Source organism: Ochotona curzoniae, unplaced genomic scaffold (assembly GCF_017591425.1).
Source record: "Ochotona curzoniae isolate NIBS_2020 unplaced genomic scaffold, NIBS_Ocur_1.0 contig_523, whole genome shotgun sequence".
NCBI lineage: Eukaryota > Metazoa > Chordata > Mammalia > Lagomorpha > Ochotonidae > Ochotona > Ochotona curzoniae.
The window spans coordinates 10,768,936-10,782,439 of NW_024466459.1; the positions used below are offsets into that span (position 1 = coordinate 10,768,936).

Genomic DNA, 13,504 nt, shown 5'->3' on the forward strand with positions numbered 1-13,504 from the left:
CAGAGGACAGACAGCCCAGCCAGGGGGCCCCCAGACCCCAAAGTTAGGGCTGGGTGGCTCAGAAGAGCAGTCAGGAGGGGGCCCTTGGAGAGCTGCCAGCCAGCCAGCCTGGACTCAGAGCGCCTTCTGTGCCCCAAGTCTGCCCTCACGCCAGGCATGGGCTGGGGCTGGACAGGCAGCCTCATGGACCCGCGGAGCTCCTAGCCCGGCAGGGGCCCCATGCTGGGTGGGCAGCAAGCTGGCGCTGGCACCTGCCGGCCAGGGCACGACCTTTTCCAGCTCCACCGGACAGCCAAACCTCGCTTCTCTGGGCTTCCCTCTGATGGCCTTGGCCAGGGTGACCCGGATGAGGCCCCCCGCCTGCCGCGGGGGTCCTGCTCACAAGCCGCGGCCCCGCAGAGTCCAGGCCCGCAGGTGCCCCCCACCAGCACCTCCTGGCGGACACAGCGCTCCCCCGCGGCTGCAAACAGGGCCAGGTGCTGGGCCCCATGACGATGATGACGATGGGGGGTCCCAGCGGTTCCAGCTGCCACCCCTTCTCGCCTACCGCGCCCATCCACTTTGGAGGGGTCACCGGCCATCCCTCTCCCAGGGACCCAAGCGTCGAGGTGCCAAGGCTGCGGGCCTGGGTCCGCCCGCGCAAGGCCGGGCTAAGGGTTCTCCACACGCCCGCTCCAGGGAGAGCCAGGCGTCCCTGGCGCGCCCACGTGCTCTGGCCTGGGGAGGGACTCCCGGCGCCTGGCGCGATGGGGGGACTGGGGCGGGGAGGGGACCCCAAGGCCGAATGAGCAGCTGCGCCCCTAGCGAGAGGGACAGCAAGGCGCCCCCGGCCCCAAGTCGGGCCTCACCCGTGAAAAGCTAAGGACCGCATCGTGCGGGCCGCGGGGTCCCTCTGGCGCCCGGAAGCAGCGACCAAAGGCCGCGGGGCGCGCAAGGCCCCGCAAAGCGGCGCCCCCCAGGAGGGCAGTGCGGAGGGGGAGGAAGCTGACGCTTGGCACGCGGGTGGCGGGAGTGCCAGGGGAGATGGTTGGGGTGGCGGCCGCGGGGGGAGGACGGGGCTGGCCCTCCCCTGGTGCGGTGGCCGGCCGGTTCCGCAGCCCGGAGCTGCCAGGTGGTCCCCCCGGAGCTGCCAGGTGATCCCCCGGGGTAGGGAGGGGTCCCCTTGGCCTCCCTCCTGCCCATGGCAGCCTGCAGTTAAAGGCAACGTGCGGGCGTTGGTCATCGAGGCCACCGTTCCACACGGGCCCCGGGGAGCGCCCTGCCGCCTGGAGCCTGACTTTGCGATCTCAGCGCCCAGCGGGGACCAGATTGACAAGGTGCCTAAGGCTCGGACCGCGATGCCCTGGGGCGGCCGCTTTTGCCCGGGTCTCCGGCTGGGCGCCAGGCTCCGACTGGCATCCAGGGTGTTCCAGCCAGGCGGCGCCGCTGTCCAGGAAAAAGGCACGAGTGTGTGGGTGTGCGTGAGCAACGCGCCGGCGCGCGGGGCTCGGCAGGGCCGACACTTCCCGCCCGCCTCTTGGACCCCGCGCCCCCGGCCCGGGAAGTGGGACGAGAAACCCAGGAGGCGCGCGCGAACGCGGACACCCACGGTCATGCCCCGAGAGCACCCGCGCCTCCGCGATGGAGAGCGCCGGCCGCCGCGCCTTCGCCGGAGCCCCTCCGGGACAGCCACGGGCTCCCCGCCTCCGCGCGGCCCGAAGGCAGAGTCTGCCAGGAACCGGGCCCGCCCCGCCGGCTCCGTGGCTGGATCCGCGAGGGCTGGGCAGGCTCCGAGGAGCCCCGCGCCCCTCCCGCTCGGCGCGGGAATGTGGTCCCCAGGCGGGTCCACGGAGCCCAGGGGACCGTTACGCTCCGGGAAGGCGGGAGCCAGGTCCCCACGCGGGCAACCGAGAAACGTGGAGCGGTCCCGGCTCGGGTACGGACGGTGTGAGTCCTTGGGGCCCCGAGCCATGAGGGCTCCAGTTGCAGCCCAGCCGCGGAGCCCGAGTCCTGGGCTCCTGTCAGACCTGGGGGTAGACTCGCTCCCCAGCCCGGGCTCCCGGGGCCTCGGCTGCAGCGGGGCGCGCCGGGGGCGCGGGGAGTGGGCGCAGGCAGCCCCCGCCGCGGTCCCGCGCGACCCCGGCCACGCCGGCCTGGGGGGCCCGCGCCGCAGACAATTAAAGCGGGATTCCTCCCCCGCTGACGTCGGCCGCGCCGAGGCCCCTCCCGCGGCGGCATAAAAGGCGCGGGCTCCGCAGCGCAGGCGGCAGTCGGGGTCGGGCGGCGCGCCGGAGCAGAGTGCGGGAGCGCCGGAGGGAGCGACCGACCGAGCCGCAGCCGAGAGCCCCAGCCGAGCCGGCCCGGGCGCCGCAGCCATGCCGGCCGGCCGTGCCGCGTGCACCTGTGCCCTGCTCGCCCTCTGCCTCCTGGGCGGCGCGGCCCAAGACTTCGGACCGACCCGCTTCATCTGCACCTCGGTGCCCGTGGACGCCGACATGTGCGCCGCGTCCGTGGCCGCCGGCGGCTCCGAAGAGCTCCGGAGCAGCGTCCTGCAGCTCCGCGAGACCGTGCTGCGGCAGAAGGAGACCATCGTGAGCCAGAAGGAGACCATCCGCGAGCTGACCACCAAGCTGGGCCGCTGCGAGAGCCAGAGCACGCTGGACGCGGGCGCAGGCGAGGCCAAGGCGGCGGGCGGCCGCAAGCAGCCCGGCTCCGGCAAGAACACCATGGGCGACCTGTCCCGGACGCCGGCCGCCGAGACGCTCAGCCAACTCGGGCAAACTTTACAGTCGCTCAAAACCCGCCTGGAGAACCTCGAGGTCCGCGCCCCGCCCCGCCCCTGCCGCCCTGCCTGGCCACCCCCTGGTCCGCGCCCCCCCCCCCCGGTCCATGCCATCCCCATCCCGACCCCCCGGGCGCCCCCACCCCTGTCTCGCCTCGCCTAGCTTGGCCAGCGGCGCGCGCTCGCAGCCTGCCGGGCCCCGCGGGCGAACCCCGGCTCCAGCGCGCGAGCTCCGCGCCGGGCACTCCGCGACTCGGGCCTCGGGCACTGCCGGGCTGTCCGCCTAACCGTGTGGTTTCTCCGCCCCTGCGCCCCGTAGCAGTACAGCCGCCTCAATTCCTCCAGCCAGGCCAACAGCCTCCGGGATCTGCTGCAAAGCCAGATGGAGGACCTGGAGCGCCAAGTGCTGTCGCGGGTGAACGCCCTGGAGGAGGGCAAGGGGGCGCCGAAGAACGAGACCGAGGAACGAGTTAAGATCGAGAGCGCCCTGACCTCCCTGCACCAGCGCATCAGCGAGCTGGAAAAAGGTAGGAACCCGAGGCCGGGCTCTGGGCTGCGCGGTGGCCCCGGGCAGCCTGCACCCCCACCCTGCCCGGAGCACCCAGGCCCGGCTGCTTCATTTCTAGTAACTTTGCGCACCAGCAGTGGCCACCCCGCCGCCCCGCTCAGGGGCAGCCTCGGATCCAGCGGGTCTCGGTTGGTAGCAGGAAGTCGGACCCCGCTGGACCTGGCCCCACGGGGGCCGAGGGGGCTTCCTCTGGGCGCCGCTGGTGGCCCCTCGCGATCTCCTCCCCAGCCAAGGAGGGGACTGCCTCTTTGGCTCCACGGTTCTCTCTCTGGAGCGACCCCAGCCCAGCCCGTCCCCCGACCCCCTAGGCCGCCCAGCTCCAGCGCTTAGCCCAGAGGCTGGGGAGGAGCCGAAGGCGCAGAAATCAAACAAGGTTGTAAAAGGGGGGGGGGGGGCTGCTCCCGGCTGGGAGCAGAGCCACGTGACCCTGCCCGGGCCGCAAAATGTGCCGGATTTAAGCAGTGCCATCTTAAGGCGCGTTATGTAACTGAAAACAGGAGAGAGACCCAGGAGGGAGGGGGAGAGGGAAGAAGGATGCGGGAGGTGAAGCCCCTCAGAGATGGGGGGCTGCTTCCCACCCCAGGCCCAGGTCGCTGAGGGCAGTGGAGAGCTGCTGCACCTTGGCGCGGCCCCTGGCTTACAGGAGGGGGTGTCACTGGGCTGAGGCCTTCGCGGACCACAGGTGCGCACCCAGGTCCTACCCAGGTGATGTGCTTCTGGGCTGGGGGCCTGGAGCAGGTGGCCACACTGCTTGGCGTGGGTCAGCCCGTGCAGGAGTGTGCAGGTGGACTGGGGGCGGGGAGAGGTTCCTTGTCTGTGGGACAGCAGCTGCAGGCTAGGGACTGGGAGCCAGAATGTTCAGGAAGCATAGCTCGCCCAAGAATGTCCGTCTCCTTTTCGGAGCTGTCACCTGGGCCCCCTCCCACCCCCTTGGCTCGGGGCTGGTTCTTCTCCAGTCCCTGCCCGGGCAACGGGGTTCATGGTGAGAGCTGGAGGTGGGGGAAAGGGGATTTGGGGAGCAGGTAAGTGATGGGGTACAGGCTGTCCTGGGAGGGGATCTAAGAGAACGCCCAGGCCGAGTATGGCATGGGCCGTCAAGAGCCAGGCACATGCGAGAACCAGGGCGGCTCCCAACGGGACTGCTCACCGAGGAGCTGGCCTCCTTTGCCAAGCCCTACCTTCTGCACTGGGAGGCTGGCAGTGCGTATGCCAGGAGGCCGTGCCCACTTGCCAATGCTCAGCACTCAGCCACAGCCCCCAAGCGCTGCGCCAGGACCGTGTGGGCGCAGAGCCAGCCATGGGGTGCAGAGACCTTGGCTCGGCTCTTTTGCCCCCTGGCTCTGTGCCCTGGGGCAAAGCGCCTGACCTCTGGGCAGTGCCCTGGGAGCCTGACTGGGTGCATGGCAGGGCTGGGTGAAGCTGGGAGGTCTACAGACCACCCCCGAAGCCTGGGCTGGGTGCATGACAGGGCTCTGCGGGATCGCCTGTCCAGATGCCTGTGTCAGGGCCGCGTCCTGTCCTCCGCAGGCCAGAAGGACAATCGGCCCGGGGACAAGTTCCAGCTGACGTTCCCACTGCGGACCAACTACATGTACGCCAAGGTGAAGCAGAGCCTGCCGGAGATGTACGCCTTCACCGTGTGCATGTGGCTCAAGTCCAGCGCCGCCCCAGGCGTGGGCACGCCCTTCTCCTACGCCGTGCCCGGCCAGGCCAACGAGCTTGTCCTCATCGAGTGGGGCAACAACCCCATGGAGATCCTCATCAACGACAAGGTGAGGCCGGACGGGCAGCGGCGTGTGCTCCCCCTGGGCCCTGGGCCTTCCTGGACTCGGGGTGGTGGAGAAAGAACCCCACACACACCCAGCGGGGGCCATTGCAGCCACCAGCTGGCTTGGCCATGTCCGGAACCTCTGGTGTTCTAGCGGTGCTGAAGGTGGCGCCTGGTCCAGGTCTGTCCCATCCAGCTCCCCCGCTGGGGAGACGGCGGGTCCCGTGAGCCCCTGGGCCCCCTGCAGCCGCTCTGTGCGCCGTGGATTAACTGCCAGCTTTCAGATCCCAGGGCGGCTACTGAGTGGCTAAACCTCGGGCTGGGAATTAGGATCCAAACCCTGTGCGACAAAGAGGGTGTGTCCTATTTCCCCAGGCAAGGAGGAAGGGGGCTCCTTGGGTCTCCTGGGAAGGTAGACTGAAAGAAGTGAAGGTGTATGCGGACGGGTGGGAGGCAGCTTTGCCAGGCACCTGCCGGCTCCGGGCAGCATCTCAGAGACCCTGCACAGGCCTGGAGCAGGCTGCCAGAGTGGCCGCTGGGCATGGCCCCAAGGCTGGCAGGAGCCCCTCTTCTGTGTAACCCCAAGGTTCATCCTCGTGGGGCCGACAGGGTCTGGAGGGGCAGGTGCAGGGGGCGTTGGGTGGCCGCTGTGAGAGGCAGGGTGGCCGCTGTGAGAGGCAGGGTGGCCGTGGCACGGGAAAAGGCAAAGCTGGCGCTGTCCCCCCAGGTGGCGAAGCTGCCCTTCGTGGTCAATGACGGCAAGTGGCACCACATCTGCATCACGTGGACAACGCGGGACGGGGTGTGGGAGGCCTACCAGGATGGCACCCAGGGCGGCAGCGGCGAGAACCTGGCACCCTACCACCCCATCAAGCCGCAGGGCGTGCTGGTGCTGGGCCAGGAGCAGGTGCGGCCGGCGGCGGGAGGATGGGAGTGGGCTTCGCTGGACAGTATCCGGCCGCCAGTCTGGGTGCGCCGCTCAGGAGGCGGGAGCGGGCTCTGGTTCCAGCTCTCCCTGATACAGCCACACTCGCTCTGGCCTGGGGAAGTCAAGGCTGCTTTTTAGGATAATAAATAATTCAGTCCCTGTGAAGTGGTTTGTGTCCCACTGGGCACCTGGGAGGGGCAGGGAACCCAGGCCTCCTCTGTCTGCTGGGCAGAGTGGCATCTGGACGGGAGCCCGGGTGGGACTGCCTGGCCCTTCACTGACAGGCCGGGGAGCCCCAGGGGACCCCCAGGAGGAGCTCTGAGACCAGGGCAGCCTGGAGCCCTGGGGAGTGGAAGGTTAGAGGTGGGGAGCCCCTGCCGAGGGGGACACAGGCCTGTGCCTCGGGCTAAGGGATGGTGCCCCACGAGGCCCCTGCCCCTCCCGGCCCCAGCGCCTGCTTTTTCTCTACAGGACACTCTGGGTGGCGGGTTTGATGCCACCCAGGCGTTTGTGGGCGAGCTGGCCCACTTCAACATCTGGGACCGCAAGCTGACCCCGGGCGAGGTGTACAACCTGGCCACTTGCAGCACCAAAGCCGTGTCGGGCAACGTGATCGCCTGGGCCGAGTCCCACATCGACATATACGGCGGAGCCACGAAGTGGACATTCGAGGCCTGTCGCCAGATCAACTGACAGCCCCGGCCACACGCCTGCGTCCCCTGCTTGTGCAGTGATACCCGCCGTGTCCCCCGTCCCCCAGGAATGAAGCAAGGCCACGGCCCCTGCCCACACATACCACCACACAGACACGCAGCCTGGTCATGTCCGCACCCACGCACGTGGACCAGTCCTGCCTCAACCGTCTCCCGAGGAAGCCCCCCGTAGGAGCCCCAGCCGCTCCCCCTCGGAGCAGGTGGCAGCGGCGGCACCTTGAACAGGGCCTGTGTGAGTGTGTTGACGCGTGAGGCTGTGTCCCTGTGTGTGCGTGTCCCTCTGAGTGTGTGGCTGGGAAGGACTTCTGGAATCTTCTTTCCTCTCTGGGTCCGGGCAGTCTTGTGACGGCTGAGGCCCCAGTCCCCAAGAGCTCCAGGCTGTCTGTGCCGTGGGCCGGCTCGGCCTCTCGCACACCTCTGTGGGTCTGGCGGGGTGGCATGCCCTGGGACCCGTGGAGTGGACGTCCTCTTGGGCCATGTGGGGGGCTGAGGGCCCTCACTGCCAAGTCGGATTTGGATTTAGAAGTGGATTTGCTCAGACTGCCCTGGGACCGGGCTGTCCCTGGGGAAGGGGCTGCTGAGGTGAGCCAGGCCCCGGGAAGCGTGGGTCCCCCAGGCTGGGCTGCACGCCTGGTGCACCCGCCTTGTCCCAGGCCCATGCCCCGCTCCTCCACGCCAAGACCTGGGCCTGGCCTGTCAACCAGAGCTGTCTCCCTCCCAGCATGTCTGGCCCCTGCGAGGGAGAGTACCCCAAAACCCACCCGTTCCCTCCCAGGTCTCAGGTCCCAGAGAGGCCCCCTGCTGTCGTGGCCTATGACACCGAGACCCGAGCAGTTTCCGGAACCTTCTGCATGCACCCTGCCAAAGCCTCCTGAGCACCTCCAGCCAGCCCTGTGCGGAGGGAGGGGTGCGTGTGCGTGTGTGTGCGTGTGTGGCGTGAGAGGAAGCCAGCACATTCACATTGGCCCTGCCAAGGATGAGCCCGCACCCTGAGGGCCCCGGACTCCGTGTCCAGGCTGTCCTTGGCCAGAGGCGGATGAGCCTCTAGTTCTGCACCGACTGCTGGGGCAGGAGCAGGCGCCTTGGTCTTCGATTCTCTCTGGGGATCCCCTTGCCCCTGTCTCCCCAAGCAAGGCCCTCGTCGTGTTGGAAGCTAGTGAACCTGTGTGTGTGTCTGTGCCTGTGTCCATGTCGCTGTCCCCGTGGGGGTCTGCACGGCCCCTGGCTGCCGCGGCCAGACAGCGCGCCGTCCCCCACCCCTGTGACTGCTGCTTCTGTAACTGGGCACCCAGCGGGTTGTGGCACCCTTGGGCCTGCAGGGGCCTCCCTGTCTGCATGTTCCTCGGTGGTGTGCCCCTCGCTCCCTCCGTTCCACGTGTGTCCCCTCGCCTGCATGGATTTCTCCGGTTCTGTGTTGTGTGCCGAGTGCCGCCCAGTGTTGTGTGACCATGTAGCTGCCGCAACGGCTAGGTGCGCGAGCCCAGGGTGGGCGTCAGGGAGGGCCCGGGTCCCACCCACACCACGCAGCATCCTTACCCAGTAGGCTGAGAGCAAGGCTGAGCAACGCTGCAGCTGGGAGCGAGCCAGAGAGCTTGGGAGGCCAGGGGAGCCCACCCCCACTTCAGCCATCTCGGAGCTGGCGCCAGCAGGCGCTCTCCTGCCAGCCCCCGCCCCCGCCCACCTCCTGCCCAGGGTGGGCCGGGTGGGAGCCGTCTGTTCAGGACCACAAGCCATCCTCTGCCCTAACCAGAGGGACAGAGCACCCTGCCCCACCCCCACGCTGATGTCTGTCCCCAGGCCCACGGCACCAGGGACCAGCTGACAGGTGGCTGGCCAGCCCGGCCCCGCGCTGGGGGCGACCAAGCCCTCGGCTCCTCACTGTGTAACACCTGGCGCCTGGCTGGCCACGGTCTCATTGGCGTGGTCCCCATTTCCTCTGAATCTGACCGTTGTCCCCTCTCGCACTGAATACTACACGCCTCTCAGGTAAGCCATTTTGTAAACCACGAGGCTGGGGAGCGCTCACTGGGGCCCCGGCTGCTCCCGGTGTCCGAGGGGCGCGGGGCTCAGCCCCGCTGGGGCCGTGAGCCTTCTCGCTTTTGATAACGCAGTTATTTCTCTTACTGTAGAAGAAAAAAAAAGTTTATTACCAAACAAGAGTATTTTTATGAAAGCAAAGGATGAACCCCTAAATCAGCCCCTCCATCCCTGGAACACCCTTTCCTGGCTTCACCGAAACGTAGGACCGAAAGCACGTATTTTGGATGAAAGAGATGCATTTTTGTACGCTTCTTTCTCTTTTTTTTGTAGACTCCCGGTTTCTTTTGTTAAAACTGCAAAGATCACTTTGTCACCAGCCCTGGGACCTGAGACCGAGGGCGTGTCTGTGGGCAGAGGGGAGGAGGGGGAGGCCGGGGTGGGGTCCACCGGGGAGTGGGGCTCCAAGGAGGGGCTGCCTGTTCTTGAAGGCGCATGGGGGGCCAGTCCTGCACATGCGTTCCAGCCGCGGTGGAGGTGAGGGTGGCGAGCTGTGAGGGTGGCTGTGCGTTGTGGGCGCTCGGAGGACAAGCCCTGGGCAGCCTGCAGCCGCCCCAGCCTGGCTCGGCCCAGGACGCTGCCTGCAAACACACCTGCTGAGGACGGGGCGCGGCTCTGTGCCGCTGCCCGGGACTGACCTACACAGAGCAAGTCGTTGAGGGACCACCCCATCCTTAGAGCCCCCCCTCGTAGCGTCTTATTTGCCAAAACTGCGCGTACCCCCGGCCGCTGCCGTCAGTCTCCAATGTACCTGACTCCGTCACCTACAACCAAAGCTGTGCATTTTTCATATGATCTGCAGCCTTTTGGTACCAAATGGGTCAAAACCATGGGACCTGCCGCCTCCCATCAGCAATTCTGGAAATGCACTATTTCTACTGGTATTCTCGCTTTTTTCTTTTTCTTGCTGAAATGACATGAATTGTTGAGTTTATTTTTACACAGTAAAGAGTGAAGAAAGACGTGGCCTCCTTGGAATGTCTCTTTCTTAAAATGTATTTTTGATGATGTTTACACAGTTGATCAAGGTGGGAAGGGTTAAGGATTAGGGGAGAGTGGGGAGATAAGGGTAGGAGCGTACCCAGCCTGCCAACCAGCTCAGTACCCGGGGACGGGGCACATGCACCCGGTCCCCGATGTGGGCATGCTCCGAGGGTTCTGCTCAAGTGGCTTTGATAGCTCTGAAATGCTGTCAAGCTCGCTAATCCAGTGACAAGGAAGTCCTTCCAGGGTCCCGTGGCTGACAGCCCACCTTAGAGTCTCCATTCGGCCAGATATTTGTTGCCGATGCTTGGCTGGGGCAGTTGAGCAATTTGTCTTGCTCTCCTTCCTCTGCTGTGGTACCAGATGTTCTCCTCAGGCCCCAGTGGACTGCCATACCCTCTGTGTCCACGTGGGCATGCCGTCCACTGCTCTGAGCCACTGACGAGGCCCGGTTCTGACGCACACGCTCCACAGTCCGTCCGCAGATCCTGCAATTCTCCCCGTGGTTGGCGGTCTGAGTCCAGCAGTTCAGTTGGGGGGATCCCCAAAGAAACCTCACCTGAGGTGATCCCAGACCTGACTCTCGTGTGTGCTAGCTGTACAGGGCCCAGCTCTGTCCGTCACCCACAGCAGCCTACACACACACCGGCAGTTCTGATCCCTGGGTCAGTTTTGTCTCCAGCCCTGTCTCTTACGTAAACCAACAGAAACTGGGGCCCAGTCCTGCTCACTATACACTACGCCCCCACGTACACCAGTGGGACCTACAGCCTGGTCAGCGTGACCCCCATAACCCCTGCCAGGCCCGCCCCCAGCCCTGGTTCCTGTACTTGCCATTATATGCAGCAGACTGGTGCAGTCTGTCCCACACCCATTCAGCTCTCACACACGTCAGTGGCTGATGAAGCCCAGCTCAACCCAATCGATCCCACTGTCCAGCCCACGCTCGTGCCAGTGGGTGCCACCGCCTGTCTAGCCAGGTCCGCCCCCAGTCCTGGATCTTGCACTCTCCGGTGGTTCTGCAGACCAGCTTGGCAGGACTTGCCCCAGTCCCAGCACTTGCCAGCTGATGCTGCCGCAGAGCCCAGCCAGCCTGCACTTAACTCTGACTCATGCTGCAGCAGTGGGTACAGCTGGTTAGTCCAACCAGGCTCTCCCCCTAACCCAGTTTACATGCAGACCAACGGGTGTTGTGGCTCTGCCTGGCCTGGTCTGCCCCCGGAACCCAGCTCTCACGCTCGCCAGTGGGAGCAGTGACCCAGCAAGAGAGGCCCCTACAAACCGCCCCCAGCTCACATTTCCTCCTCCCCACGTCTCATGTGTGCTGGTGGGTGCTGTGGCCCAATCTGGCATGGCCTGTCTCATGGTGGCAATTGCCTGGCCCAGCCCAGTCTACGCTCTGTTCCAGCTCATGCTAGGGGTGACACAAGCTAACCAGCCCAACCAGCCCCCAGTCCCGGCCCTAAGGTGAACTGGCTGGTGTTGTGGCCCAAACTGGCCTGTCCAGCACCCCGTCCTGGTTCTCAGTGGTGTTACGTGCTGGCCAGTCTGGCCTGCCCCGAGTCCTGACCCACGTGTGTGCTGGTGGGTACTGTCAGCTGGCTGGTCTGGGCAGCTCCCAGCCTTGCTTCCTGTACTCACCGGAAGGGAGTTGCCCACAGCTCCTCAGTCGGGGCTCCGTCTCCTTCCAGGGGCGATCCCACACACCAAGGCAGGTCCCACACACCAAGGCAGGTCCCACACACACACCAAGGCAGGTCCCACACACCAAGGCAGGTCCCACACACACACCAAGGCAGGTCCCACACACACCAAGGCAGGACCCACACACCAAGGCAGGTCCCACACACCAAGGCAGGTCCCACACACCAAGGCAGGTCCCACACACACACCAAGGCAGGTCCCACACACCAAGGCAGGTCCCACACACACCAAGGCAGGTCCCACACACCAAGGCAGGTCCCACACACCAAGGCAGGTCCTTGGCCCAGACTGGCTTAGCCTACCTCCTGTCCTGGCAGGAGCAGTGGCCTCTTCCAGCTGGCTTTCACATACATTTCGGTTTTTACTCTTGGGTGTTACAGCCAGCCGCACCTGGTCCACCCCCGGATACAGCTCTCATGTGGTTCAGCAGGGGCAGAGCCCTAGCCCAGCCCATCCTATACCAACTGTGGCTCCCACGAGCACCAGTGGGTTCTGGAATCTAGCCCAGCCTGGCACACTGCAGACCCTGTCCACACCCATGCCAACGGGCACTGCAGTCATGTCCAACCCAGACAGCTGCCCCCGTTCCGGCTCCCGTGCTCACCAGCGGGAACCACAACCCAGTCAGAGCATCTTCTTAACTCCCCAACCAGGCCTGTTCCAGCCACAGATCTTGAGTGTGCCAGCTCAGCGTACAACATCCTCCCAGAAGCAGTGGCAGAGTAGACTAAGCCTCTACCTGAAAGGCCAACTCCCCTATGGGTGATTTTTGAGTCCTAGCTGCCCCACTTCCTATCCAGCTCCCTGCTCATGGCCTTGGAAGCAGCAGAGGATGGCCCAAGGGCTTGGGAACCTGCAACTATGTGGGGGAGACCTGGAAGAAGCTCCTGGTTCTCATTTCAGGTCACTTCAGCTCTGACCATTGTGGCCACTTGTGGAGTGAGCCAGCAGATGAAAATCTCTCTTTCTTCTCTCTGTACACTCTTTTAAAAGTTTTCAGGAAGCCTCTGAGGCCAGTAGCCAGCACCCAGCTAGCTCCCGAGCGCTGTGCCCACCAGCACTGTGCCACAAAGCAGTGCCAGTCCTCGGCGTTCTCCCTGCTGCCCTGCCTGGGGACTTGAGCTACCTACGGGAGCCCCCGTGCAGCTCCCAGCAACTCCACGTGAGTCTCCCTGTGCGGCCTTGGCCCGGACTGCTGCCTGAGCCGGGCCTGTGTGCAGGCGTTGCCCTGGGTGGGACCCCAGGCCCATGTTCACATCCCCTCCCAGAACAGGGCCAATGCATAGTCCTGACCATCCCATTTCTTGGTGGCTGCCTCTGGGGGTCCTGGGGCGGGAGTCCCTCCCACCCTCACCCCTGGTCTTCTGGAAACACCCCCAAACCCTGACCTCTTGTGCCTGCCCCTCTCCAACTGCATGTCACAGACACGGGGCCCCTCCCAGCTCGTATCTGCCTTGGTGTCCTGTTGCTTGAGAAGGGCCCTTGTGTCCCCAAGACAGACCCGGCTCCCAGCAGATGGACGGGATGCCACAGGTCCGCCCCCTGCATGGGAGCCAGTGGCATTCCCTGCCGAGAGCACCTGACCCCTGCCACCTGGCCTGCCCCACCCCTGCCCCAGGGGGCACGGGGTCTGCCCATGTAGTGATTCCCAGGACAGACTTCTGACTCCCAGTCAGGCCGCCTGACCCCTCCCCCAGCTGTTGGGGGACCCTTGCCCTCTGCCCCCACACTCGTGCTTTCTCCTGGACACCAGGTCCGAGGGCCTGCAGCTTTTCAGCTACTGTAAGCGTCTGCACTGCTTGCCAGTCAGCACTTCCTTTTAGGAGTGGAGGGGCCGCTGCAGGGGCCCTCGGCCTCACACACCCCGCGTGGGGCAGCTGGGACCTGCTGAGGCCCTGTGCCACCAGCCGGGTGCCCAGGCCGTGGTCTGCGGGGCAGGAGGGGTGTGGACGCTGGAGGCCCAGCCTGGCAGCGGGGGATAGGGGACGCTGGGCAGCTCCAGCGTGCGATGCAGCGGGGGGCGGGGGAGGCGGGTGTGAGC

The 13,504-nt window shown here is 65.8% G+C and overlaps 1 protein-coding gene across 1 annotated transcript; it reads left to right on the plus strand.

Annotated features, from left to right (window-relative positions):
* Window positions 1–2,354: 2,354 nt before the first annotated feature.
* Window positions 2,355–6,718, plus strand: NPTX1 (neuronal pentraxin 1). The gene is made up of 5 exons (XM_040989455.1): window positions 2,355–2,798; window positions 3,081–3,288; window positions 4,857–5,101; window positions 5,825–6,004; window positions 6,497–6,718. The coding sequence occupies exons 1-5, from the start codon at window positions 2,355–2,357 to the stop codon at window positions 6,716–6,718; spliced, it is 1,299 nt and encodes a 432-aa protein (XP_040845389.1).
* Window positions 6,719–13,504: the final 6,786 nt, after the last annotated feature.

What these genes read in the sequence shown, in the direction of transcription:
- NPTX1 (XM_040989455.1), top strand. Translation starts at nt 2,355, where the DNA reads ATGCCGGCCGGCCGTGCCGCGTGCACCTGTGCCCTGCTCGCCCTCTGC. An exon ending in CCCGCCTGGAGAACCTCGAG is followed by an intron (nt 2,799 to 3,080) that starts GTCCGCGCCCCG and finishes TGCGCCCCGTAG; the next exon opens with CAGTACAGCCGCCTCAATTC. An exon ending in AGATCCTCATCAACGACAAG is followed by an intron (nt 5,102 to 5,824) that starts GTGAGGCCGGAC and finishes CTGTCCCCCCAG; the next exon opens with GTGGCGAAGCTGCCCTTCGT.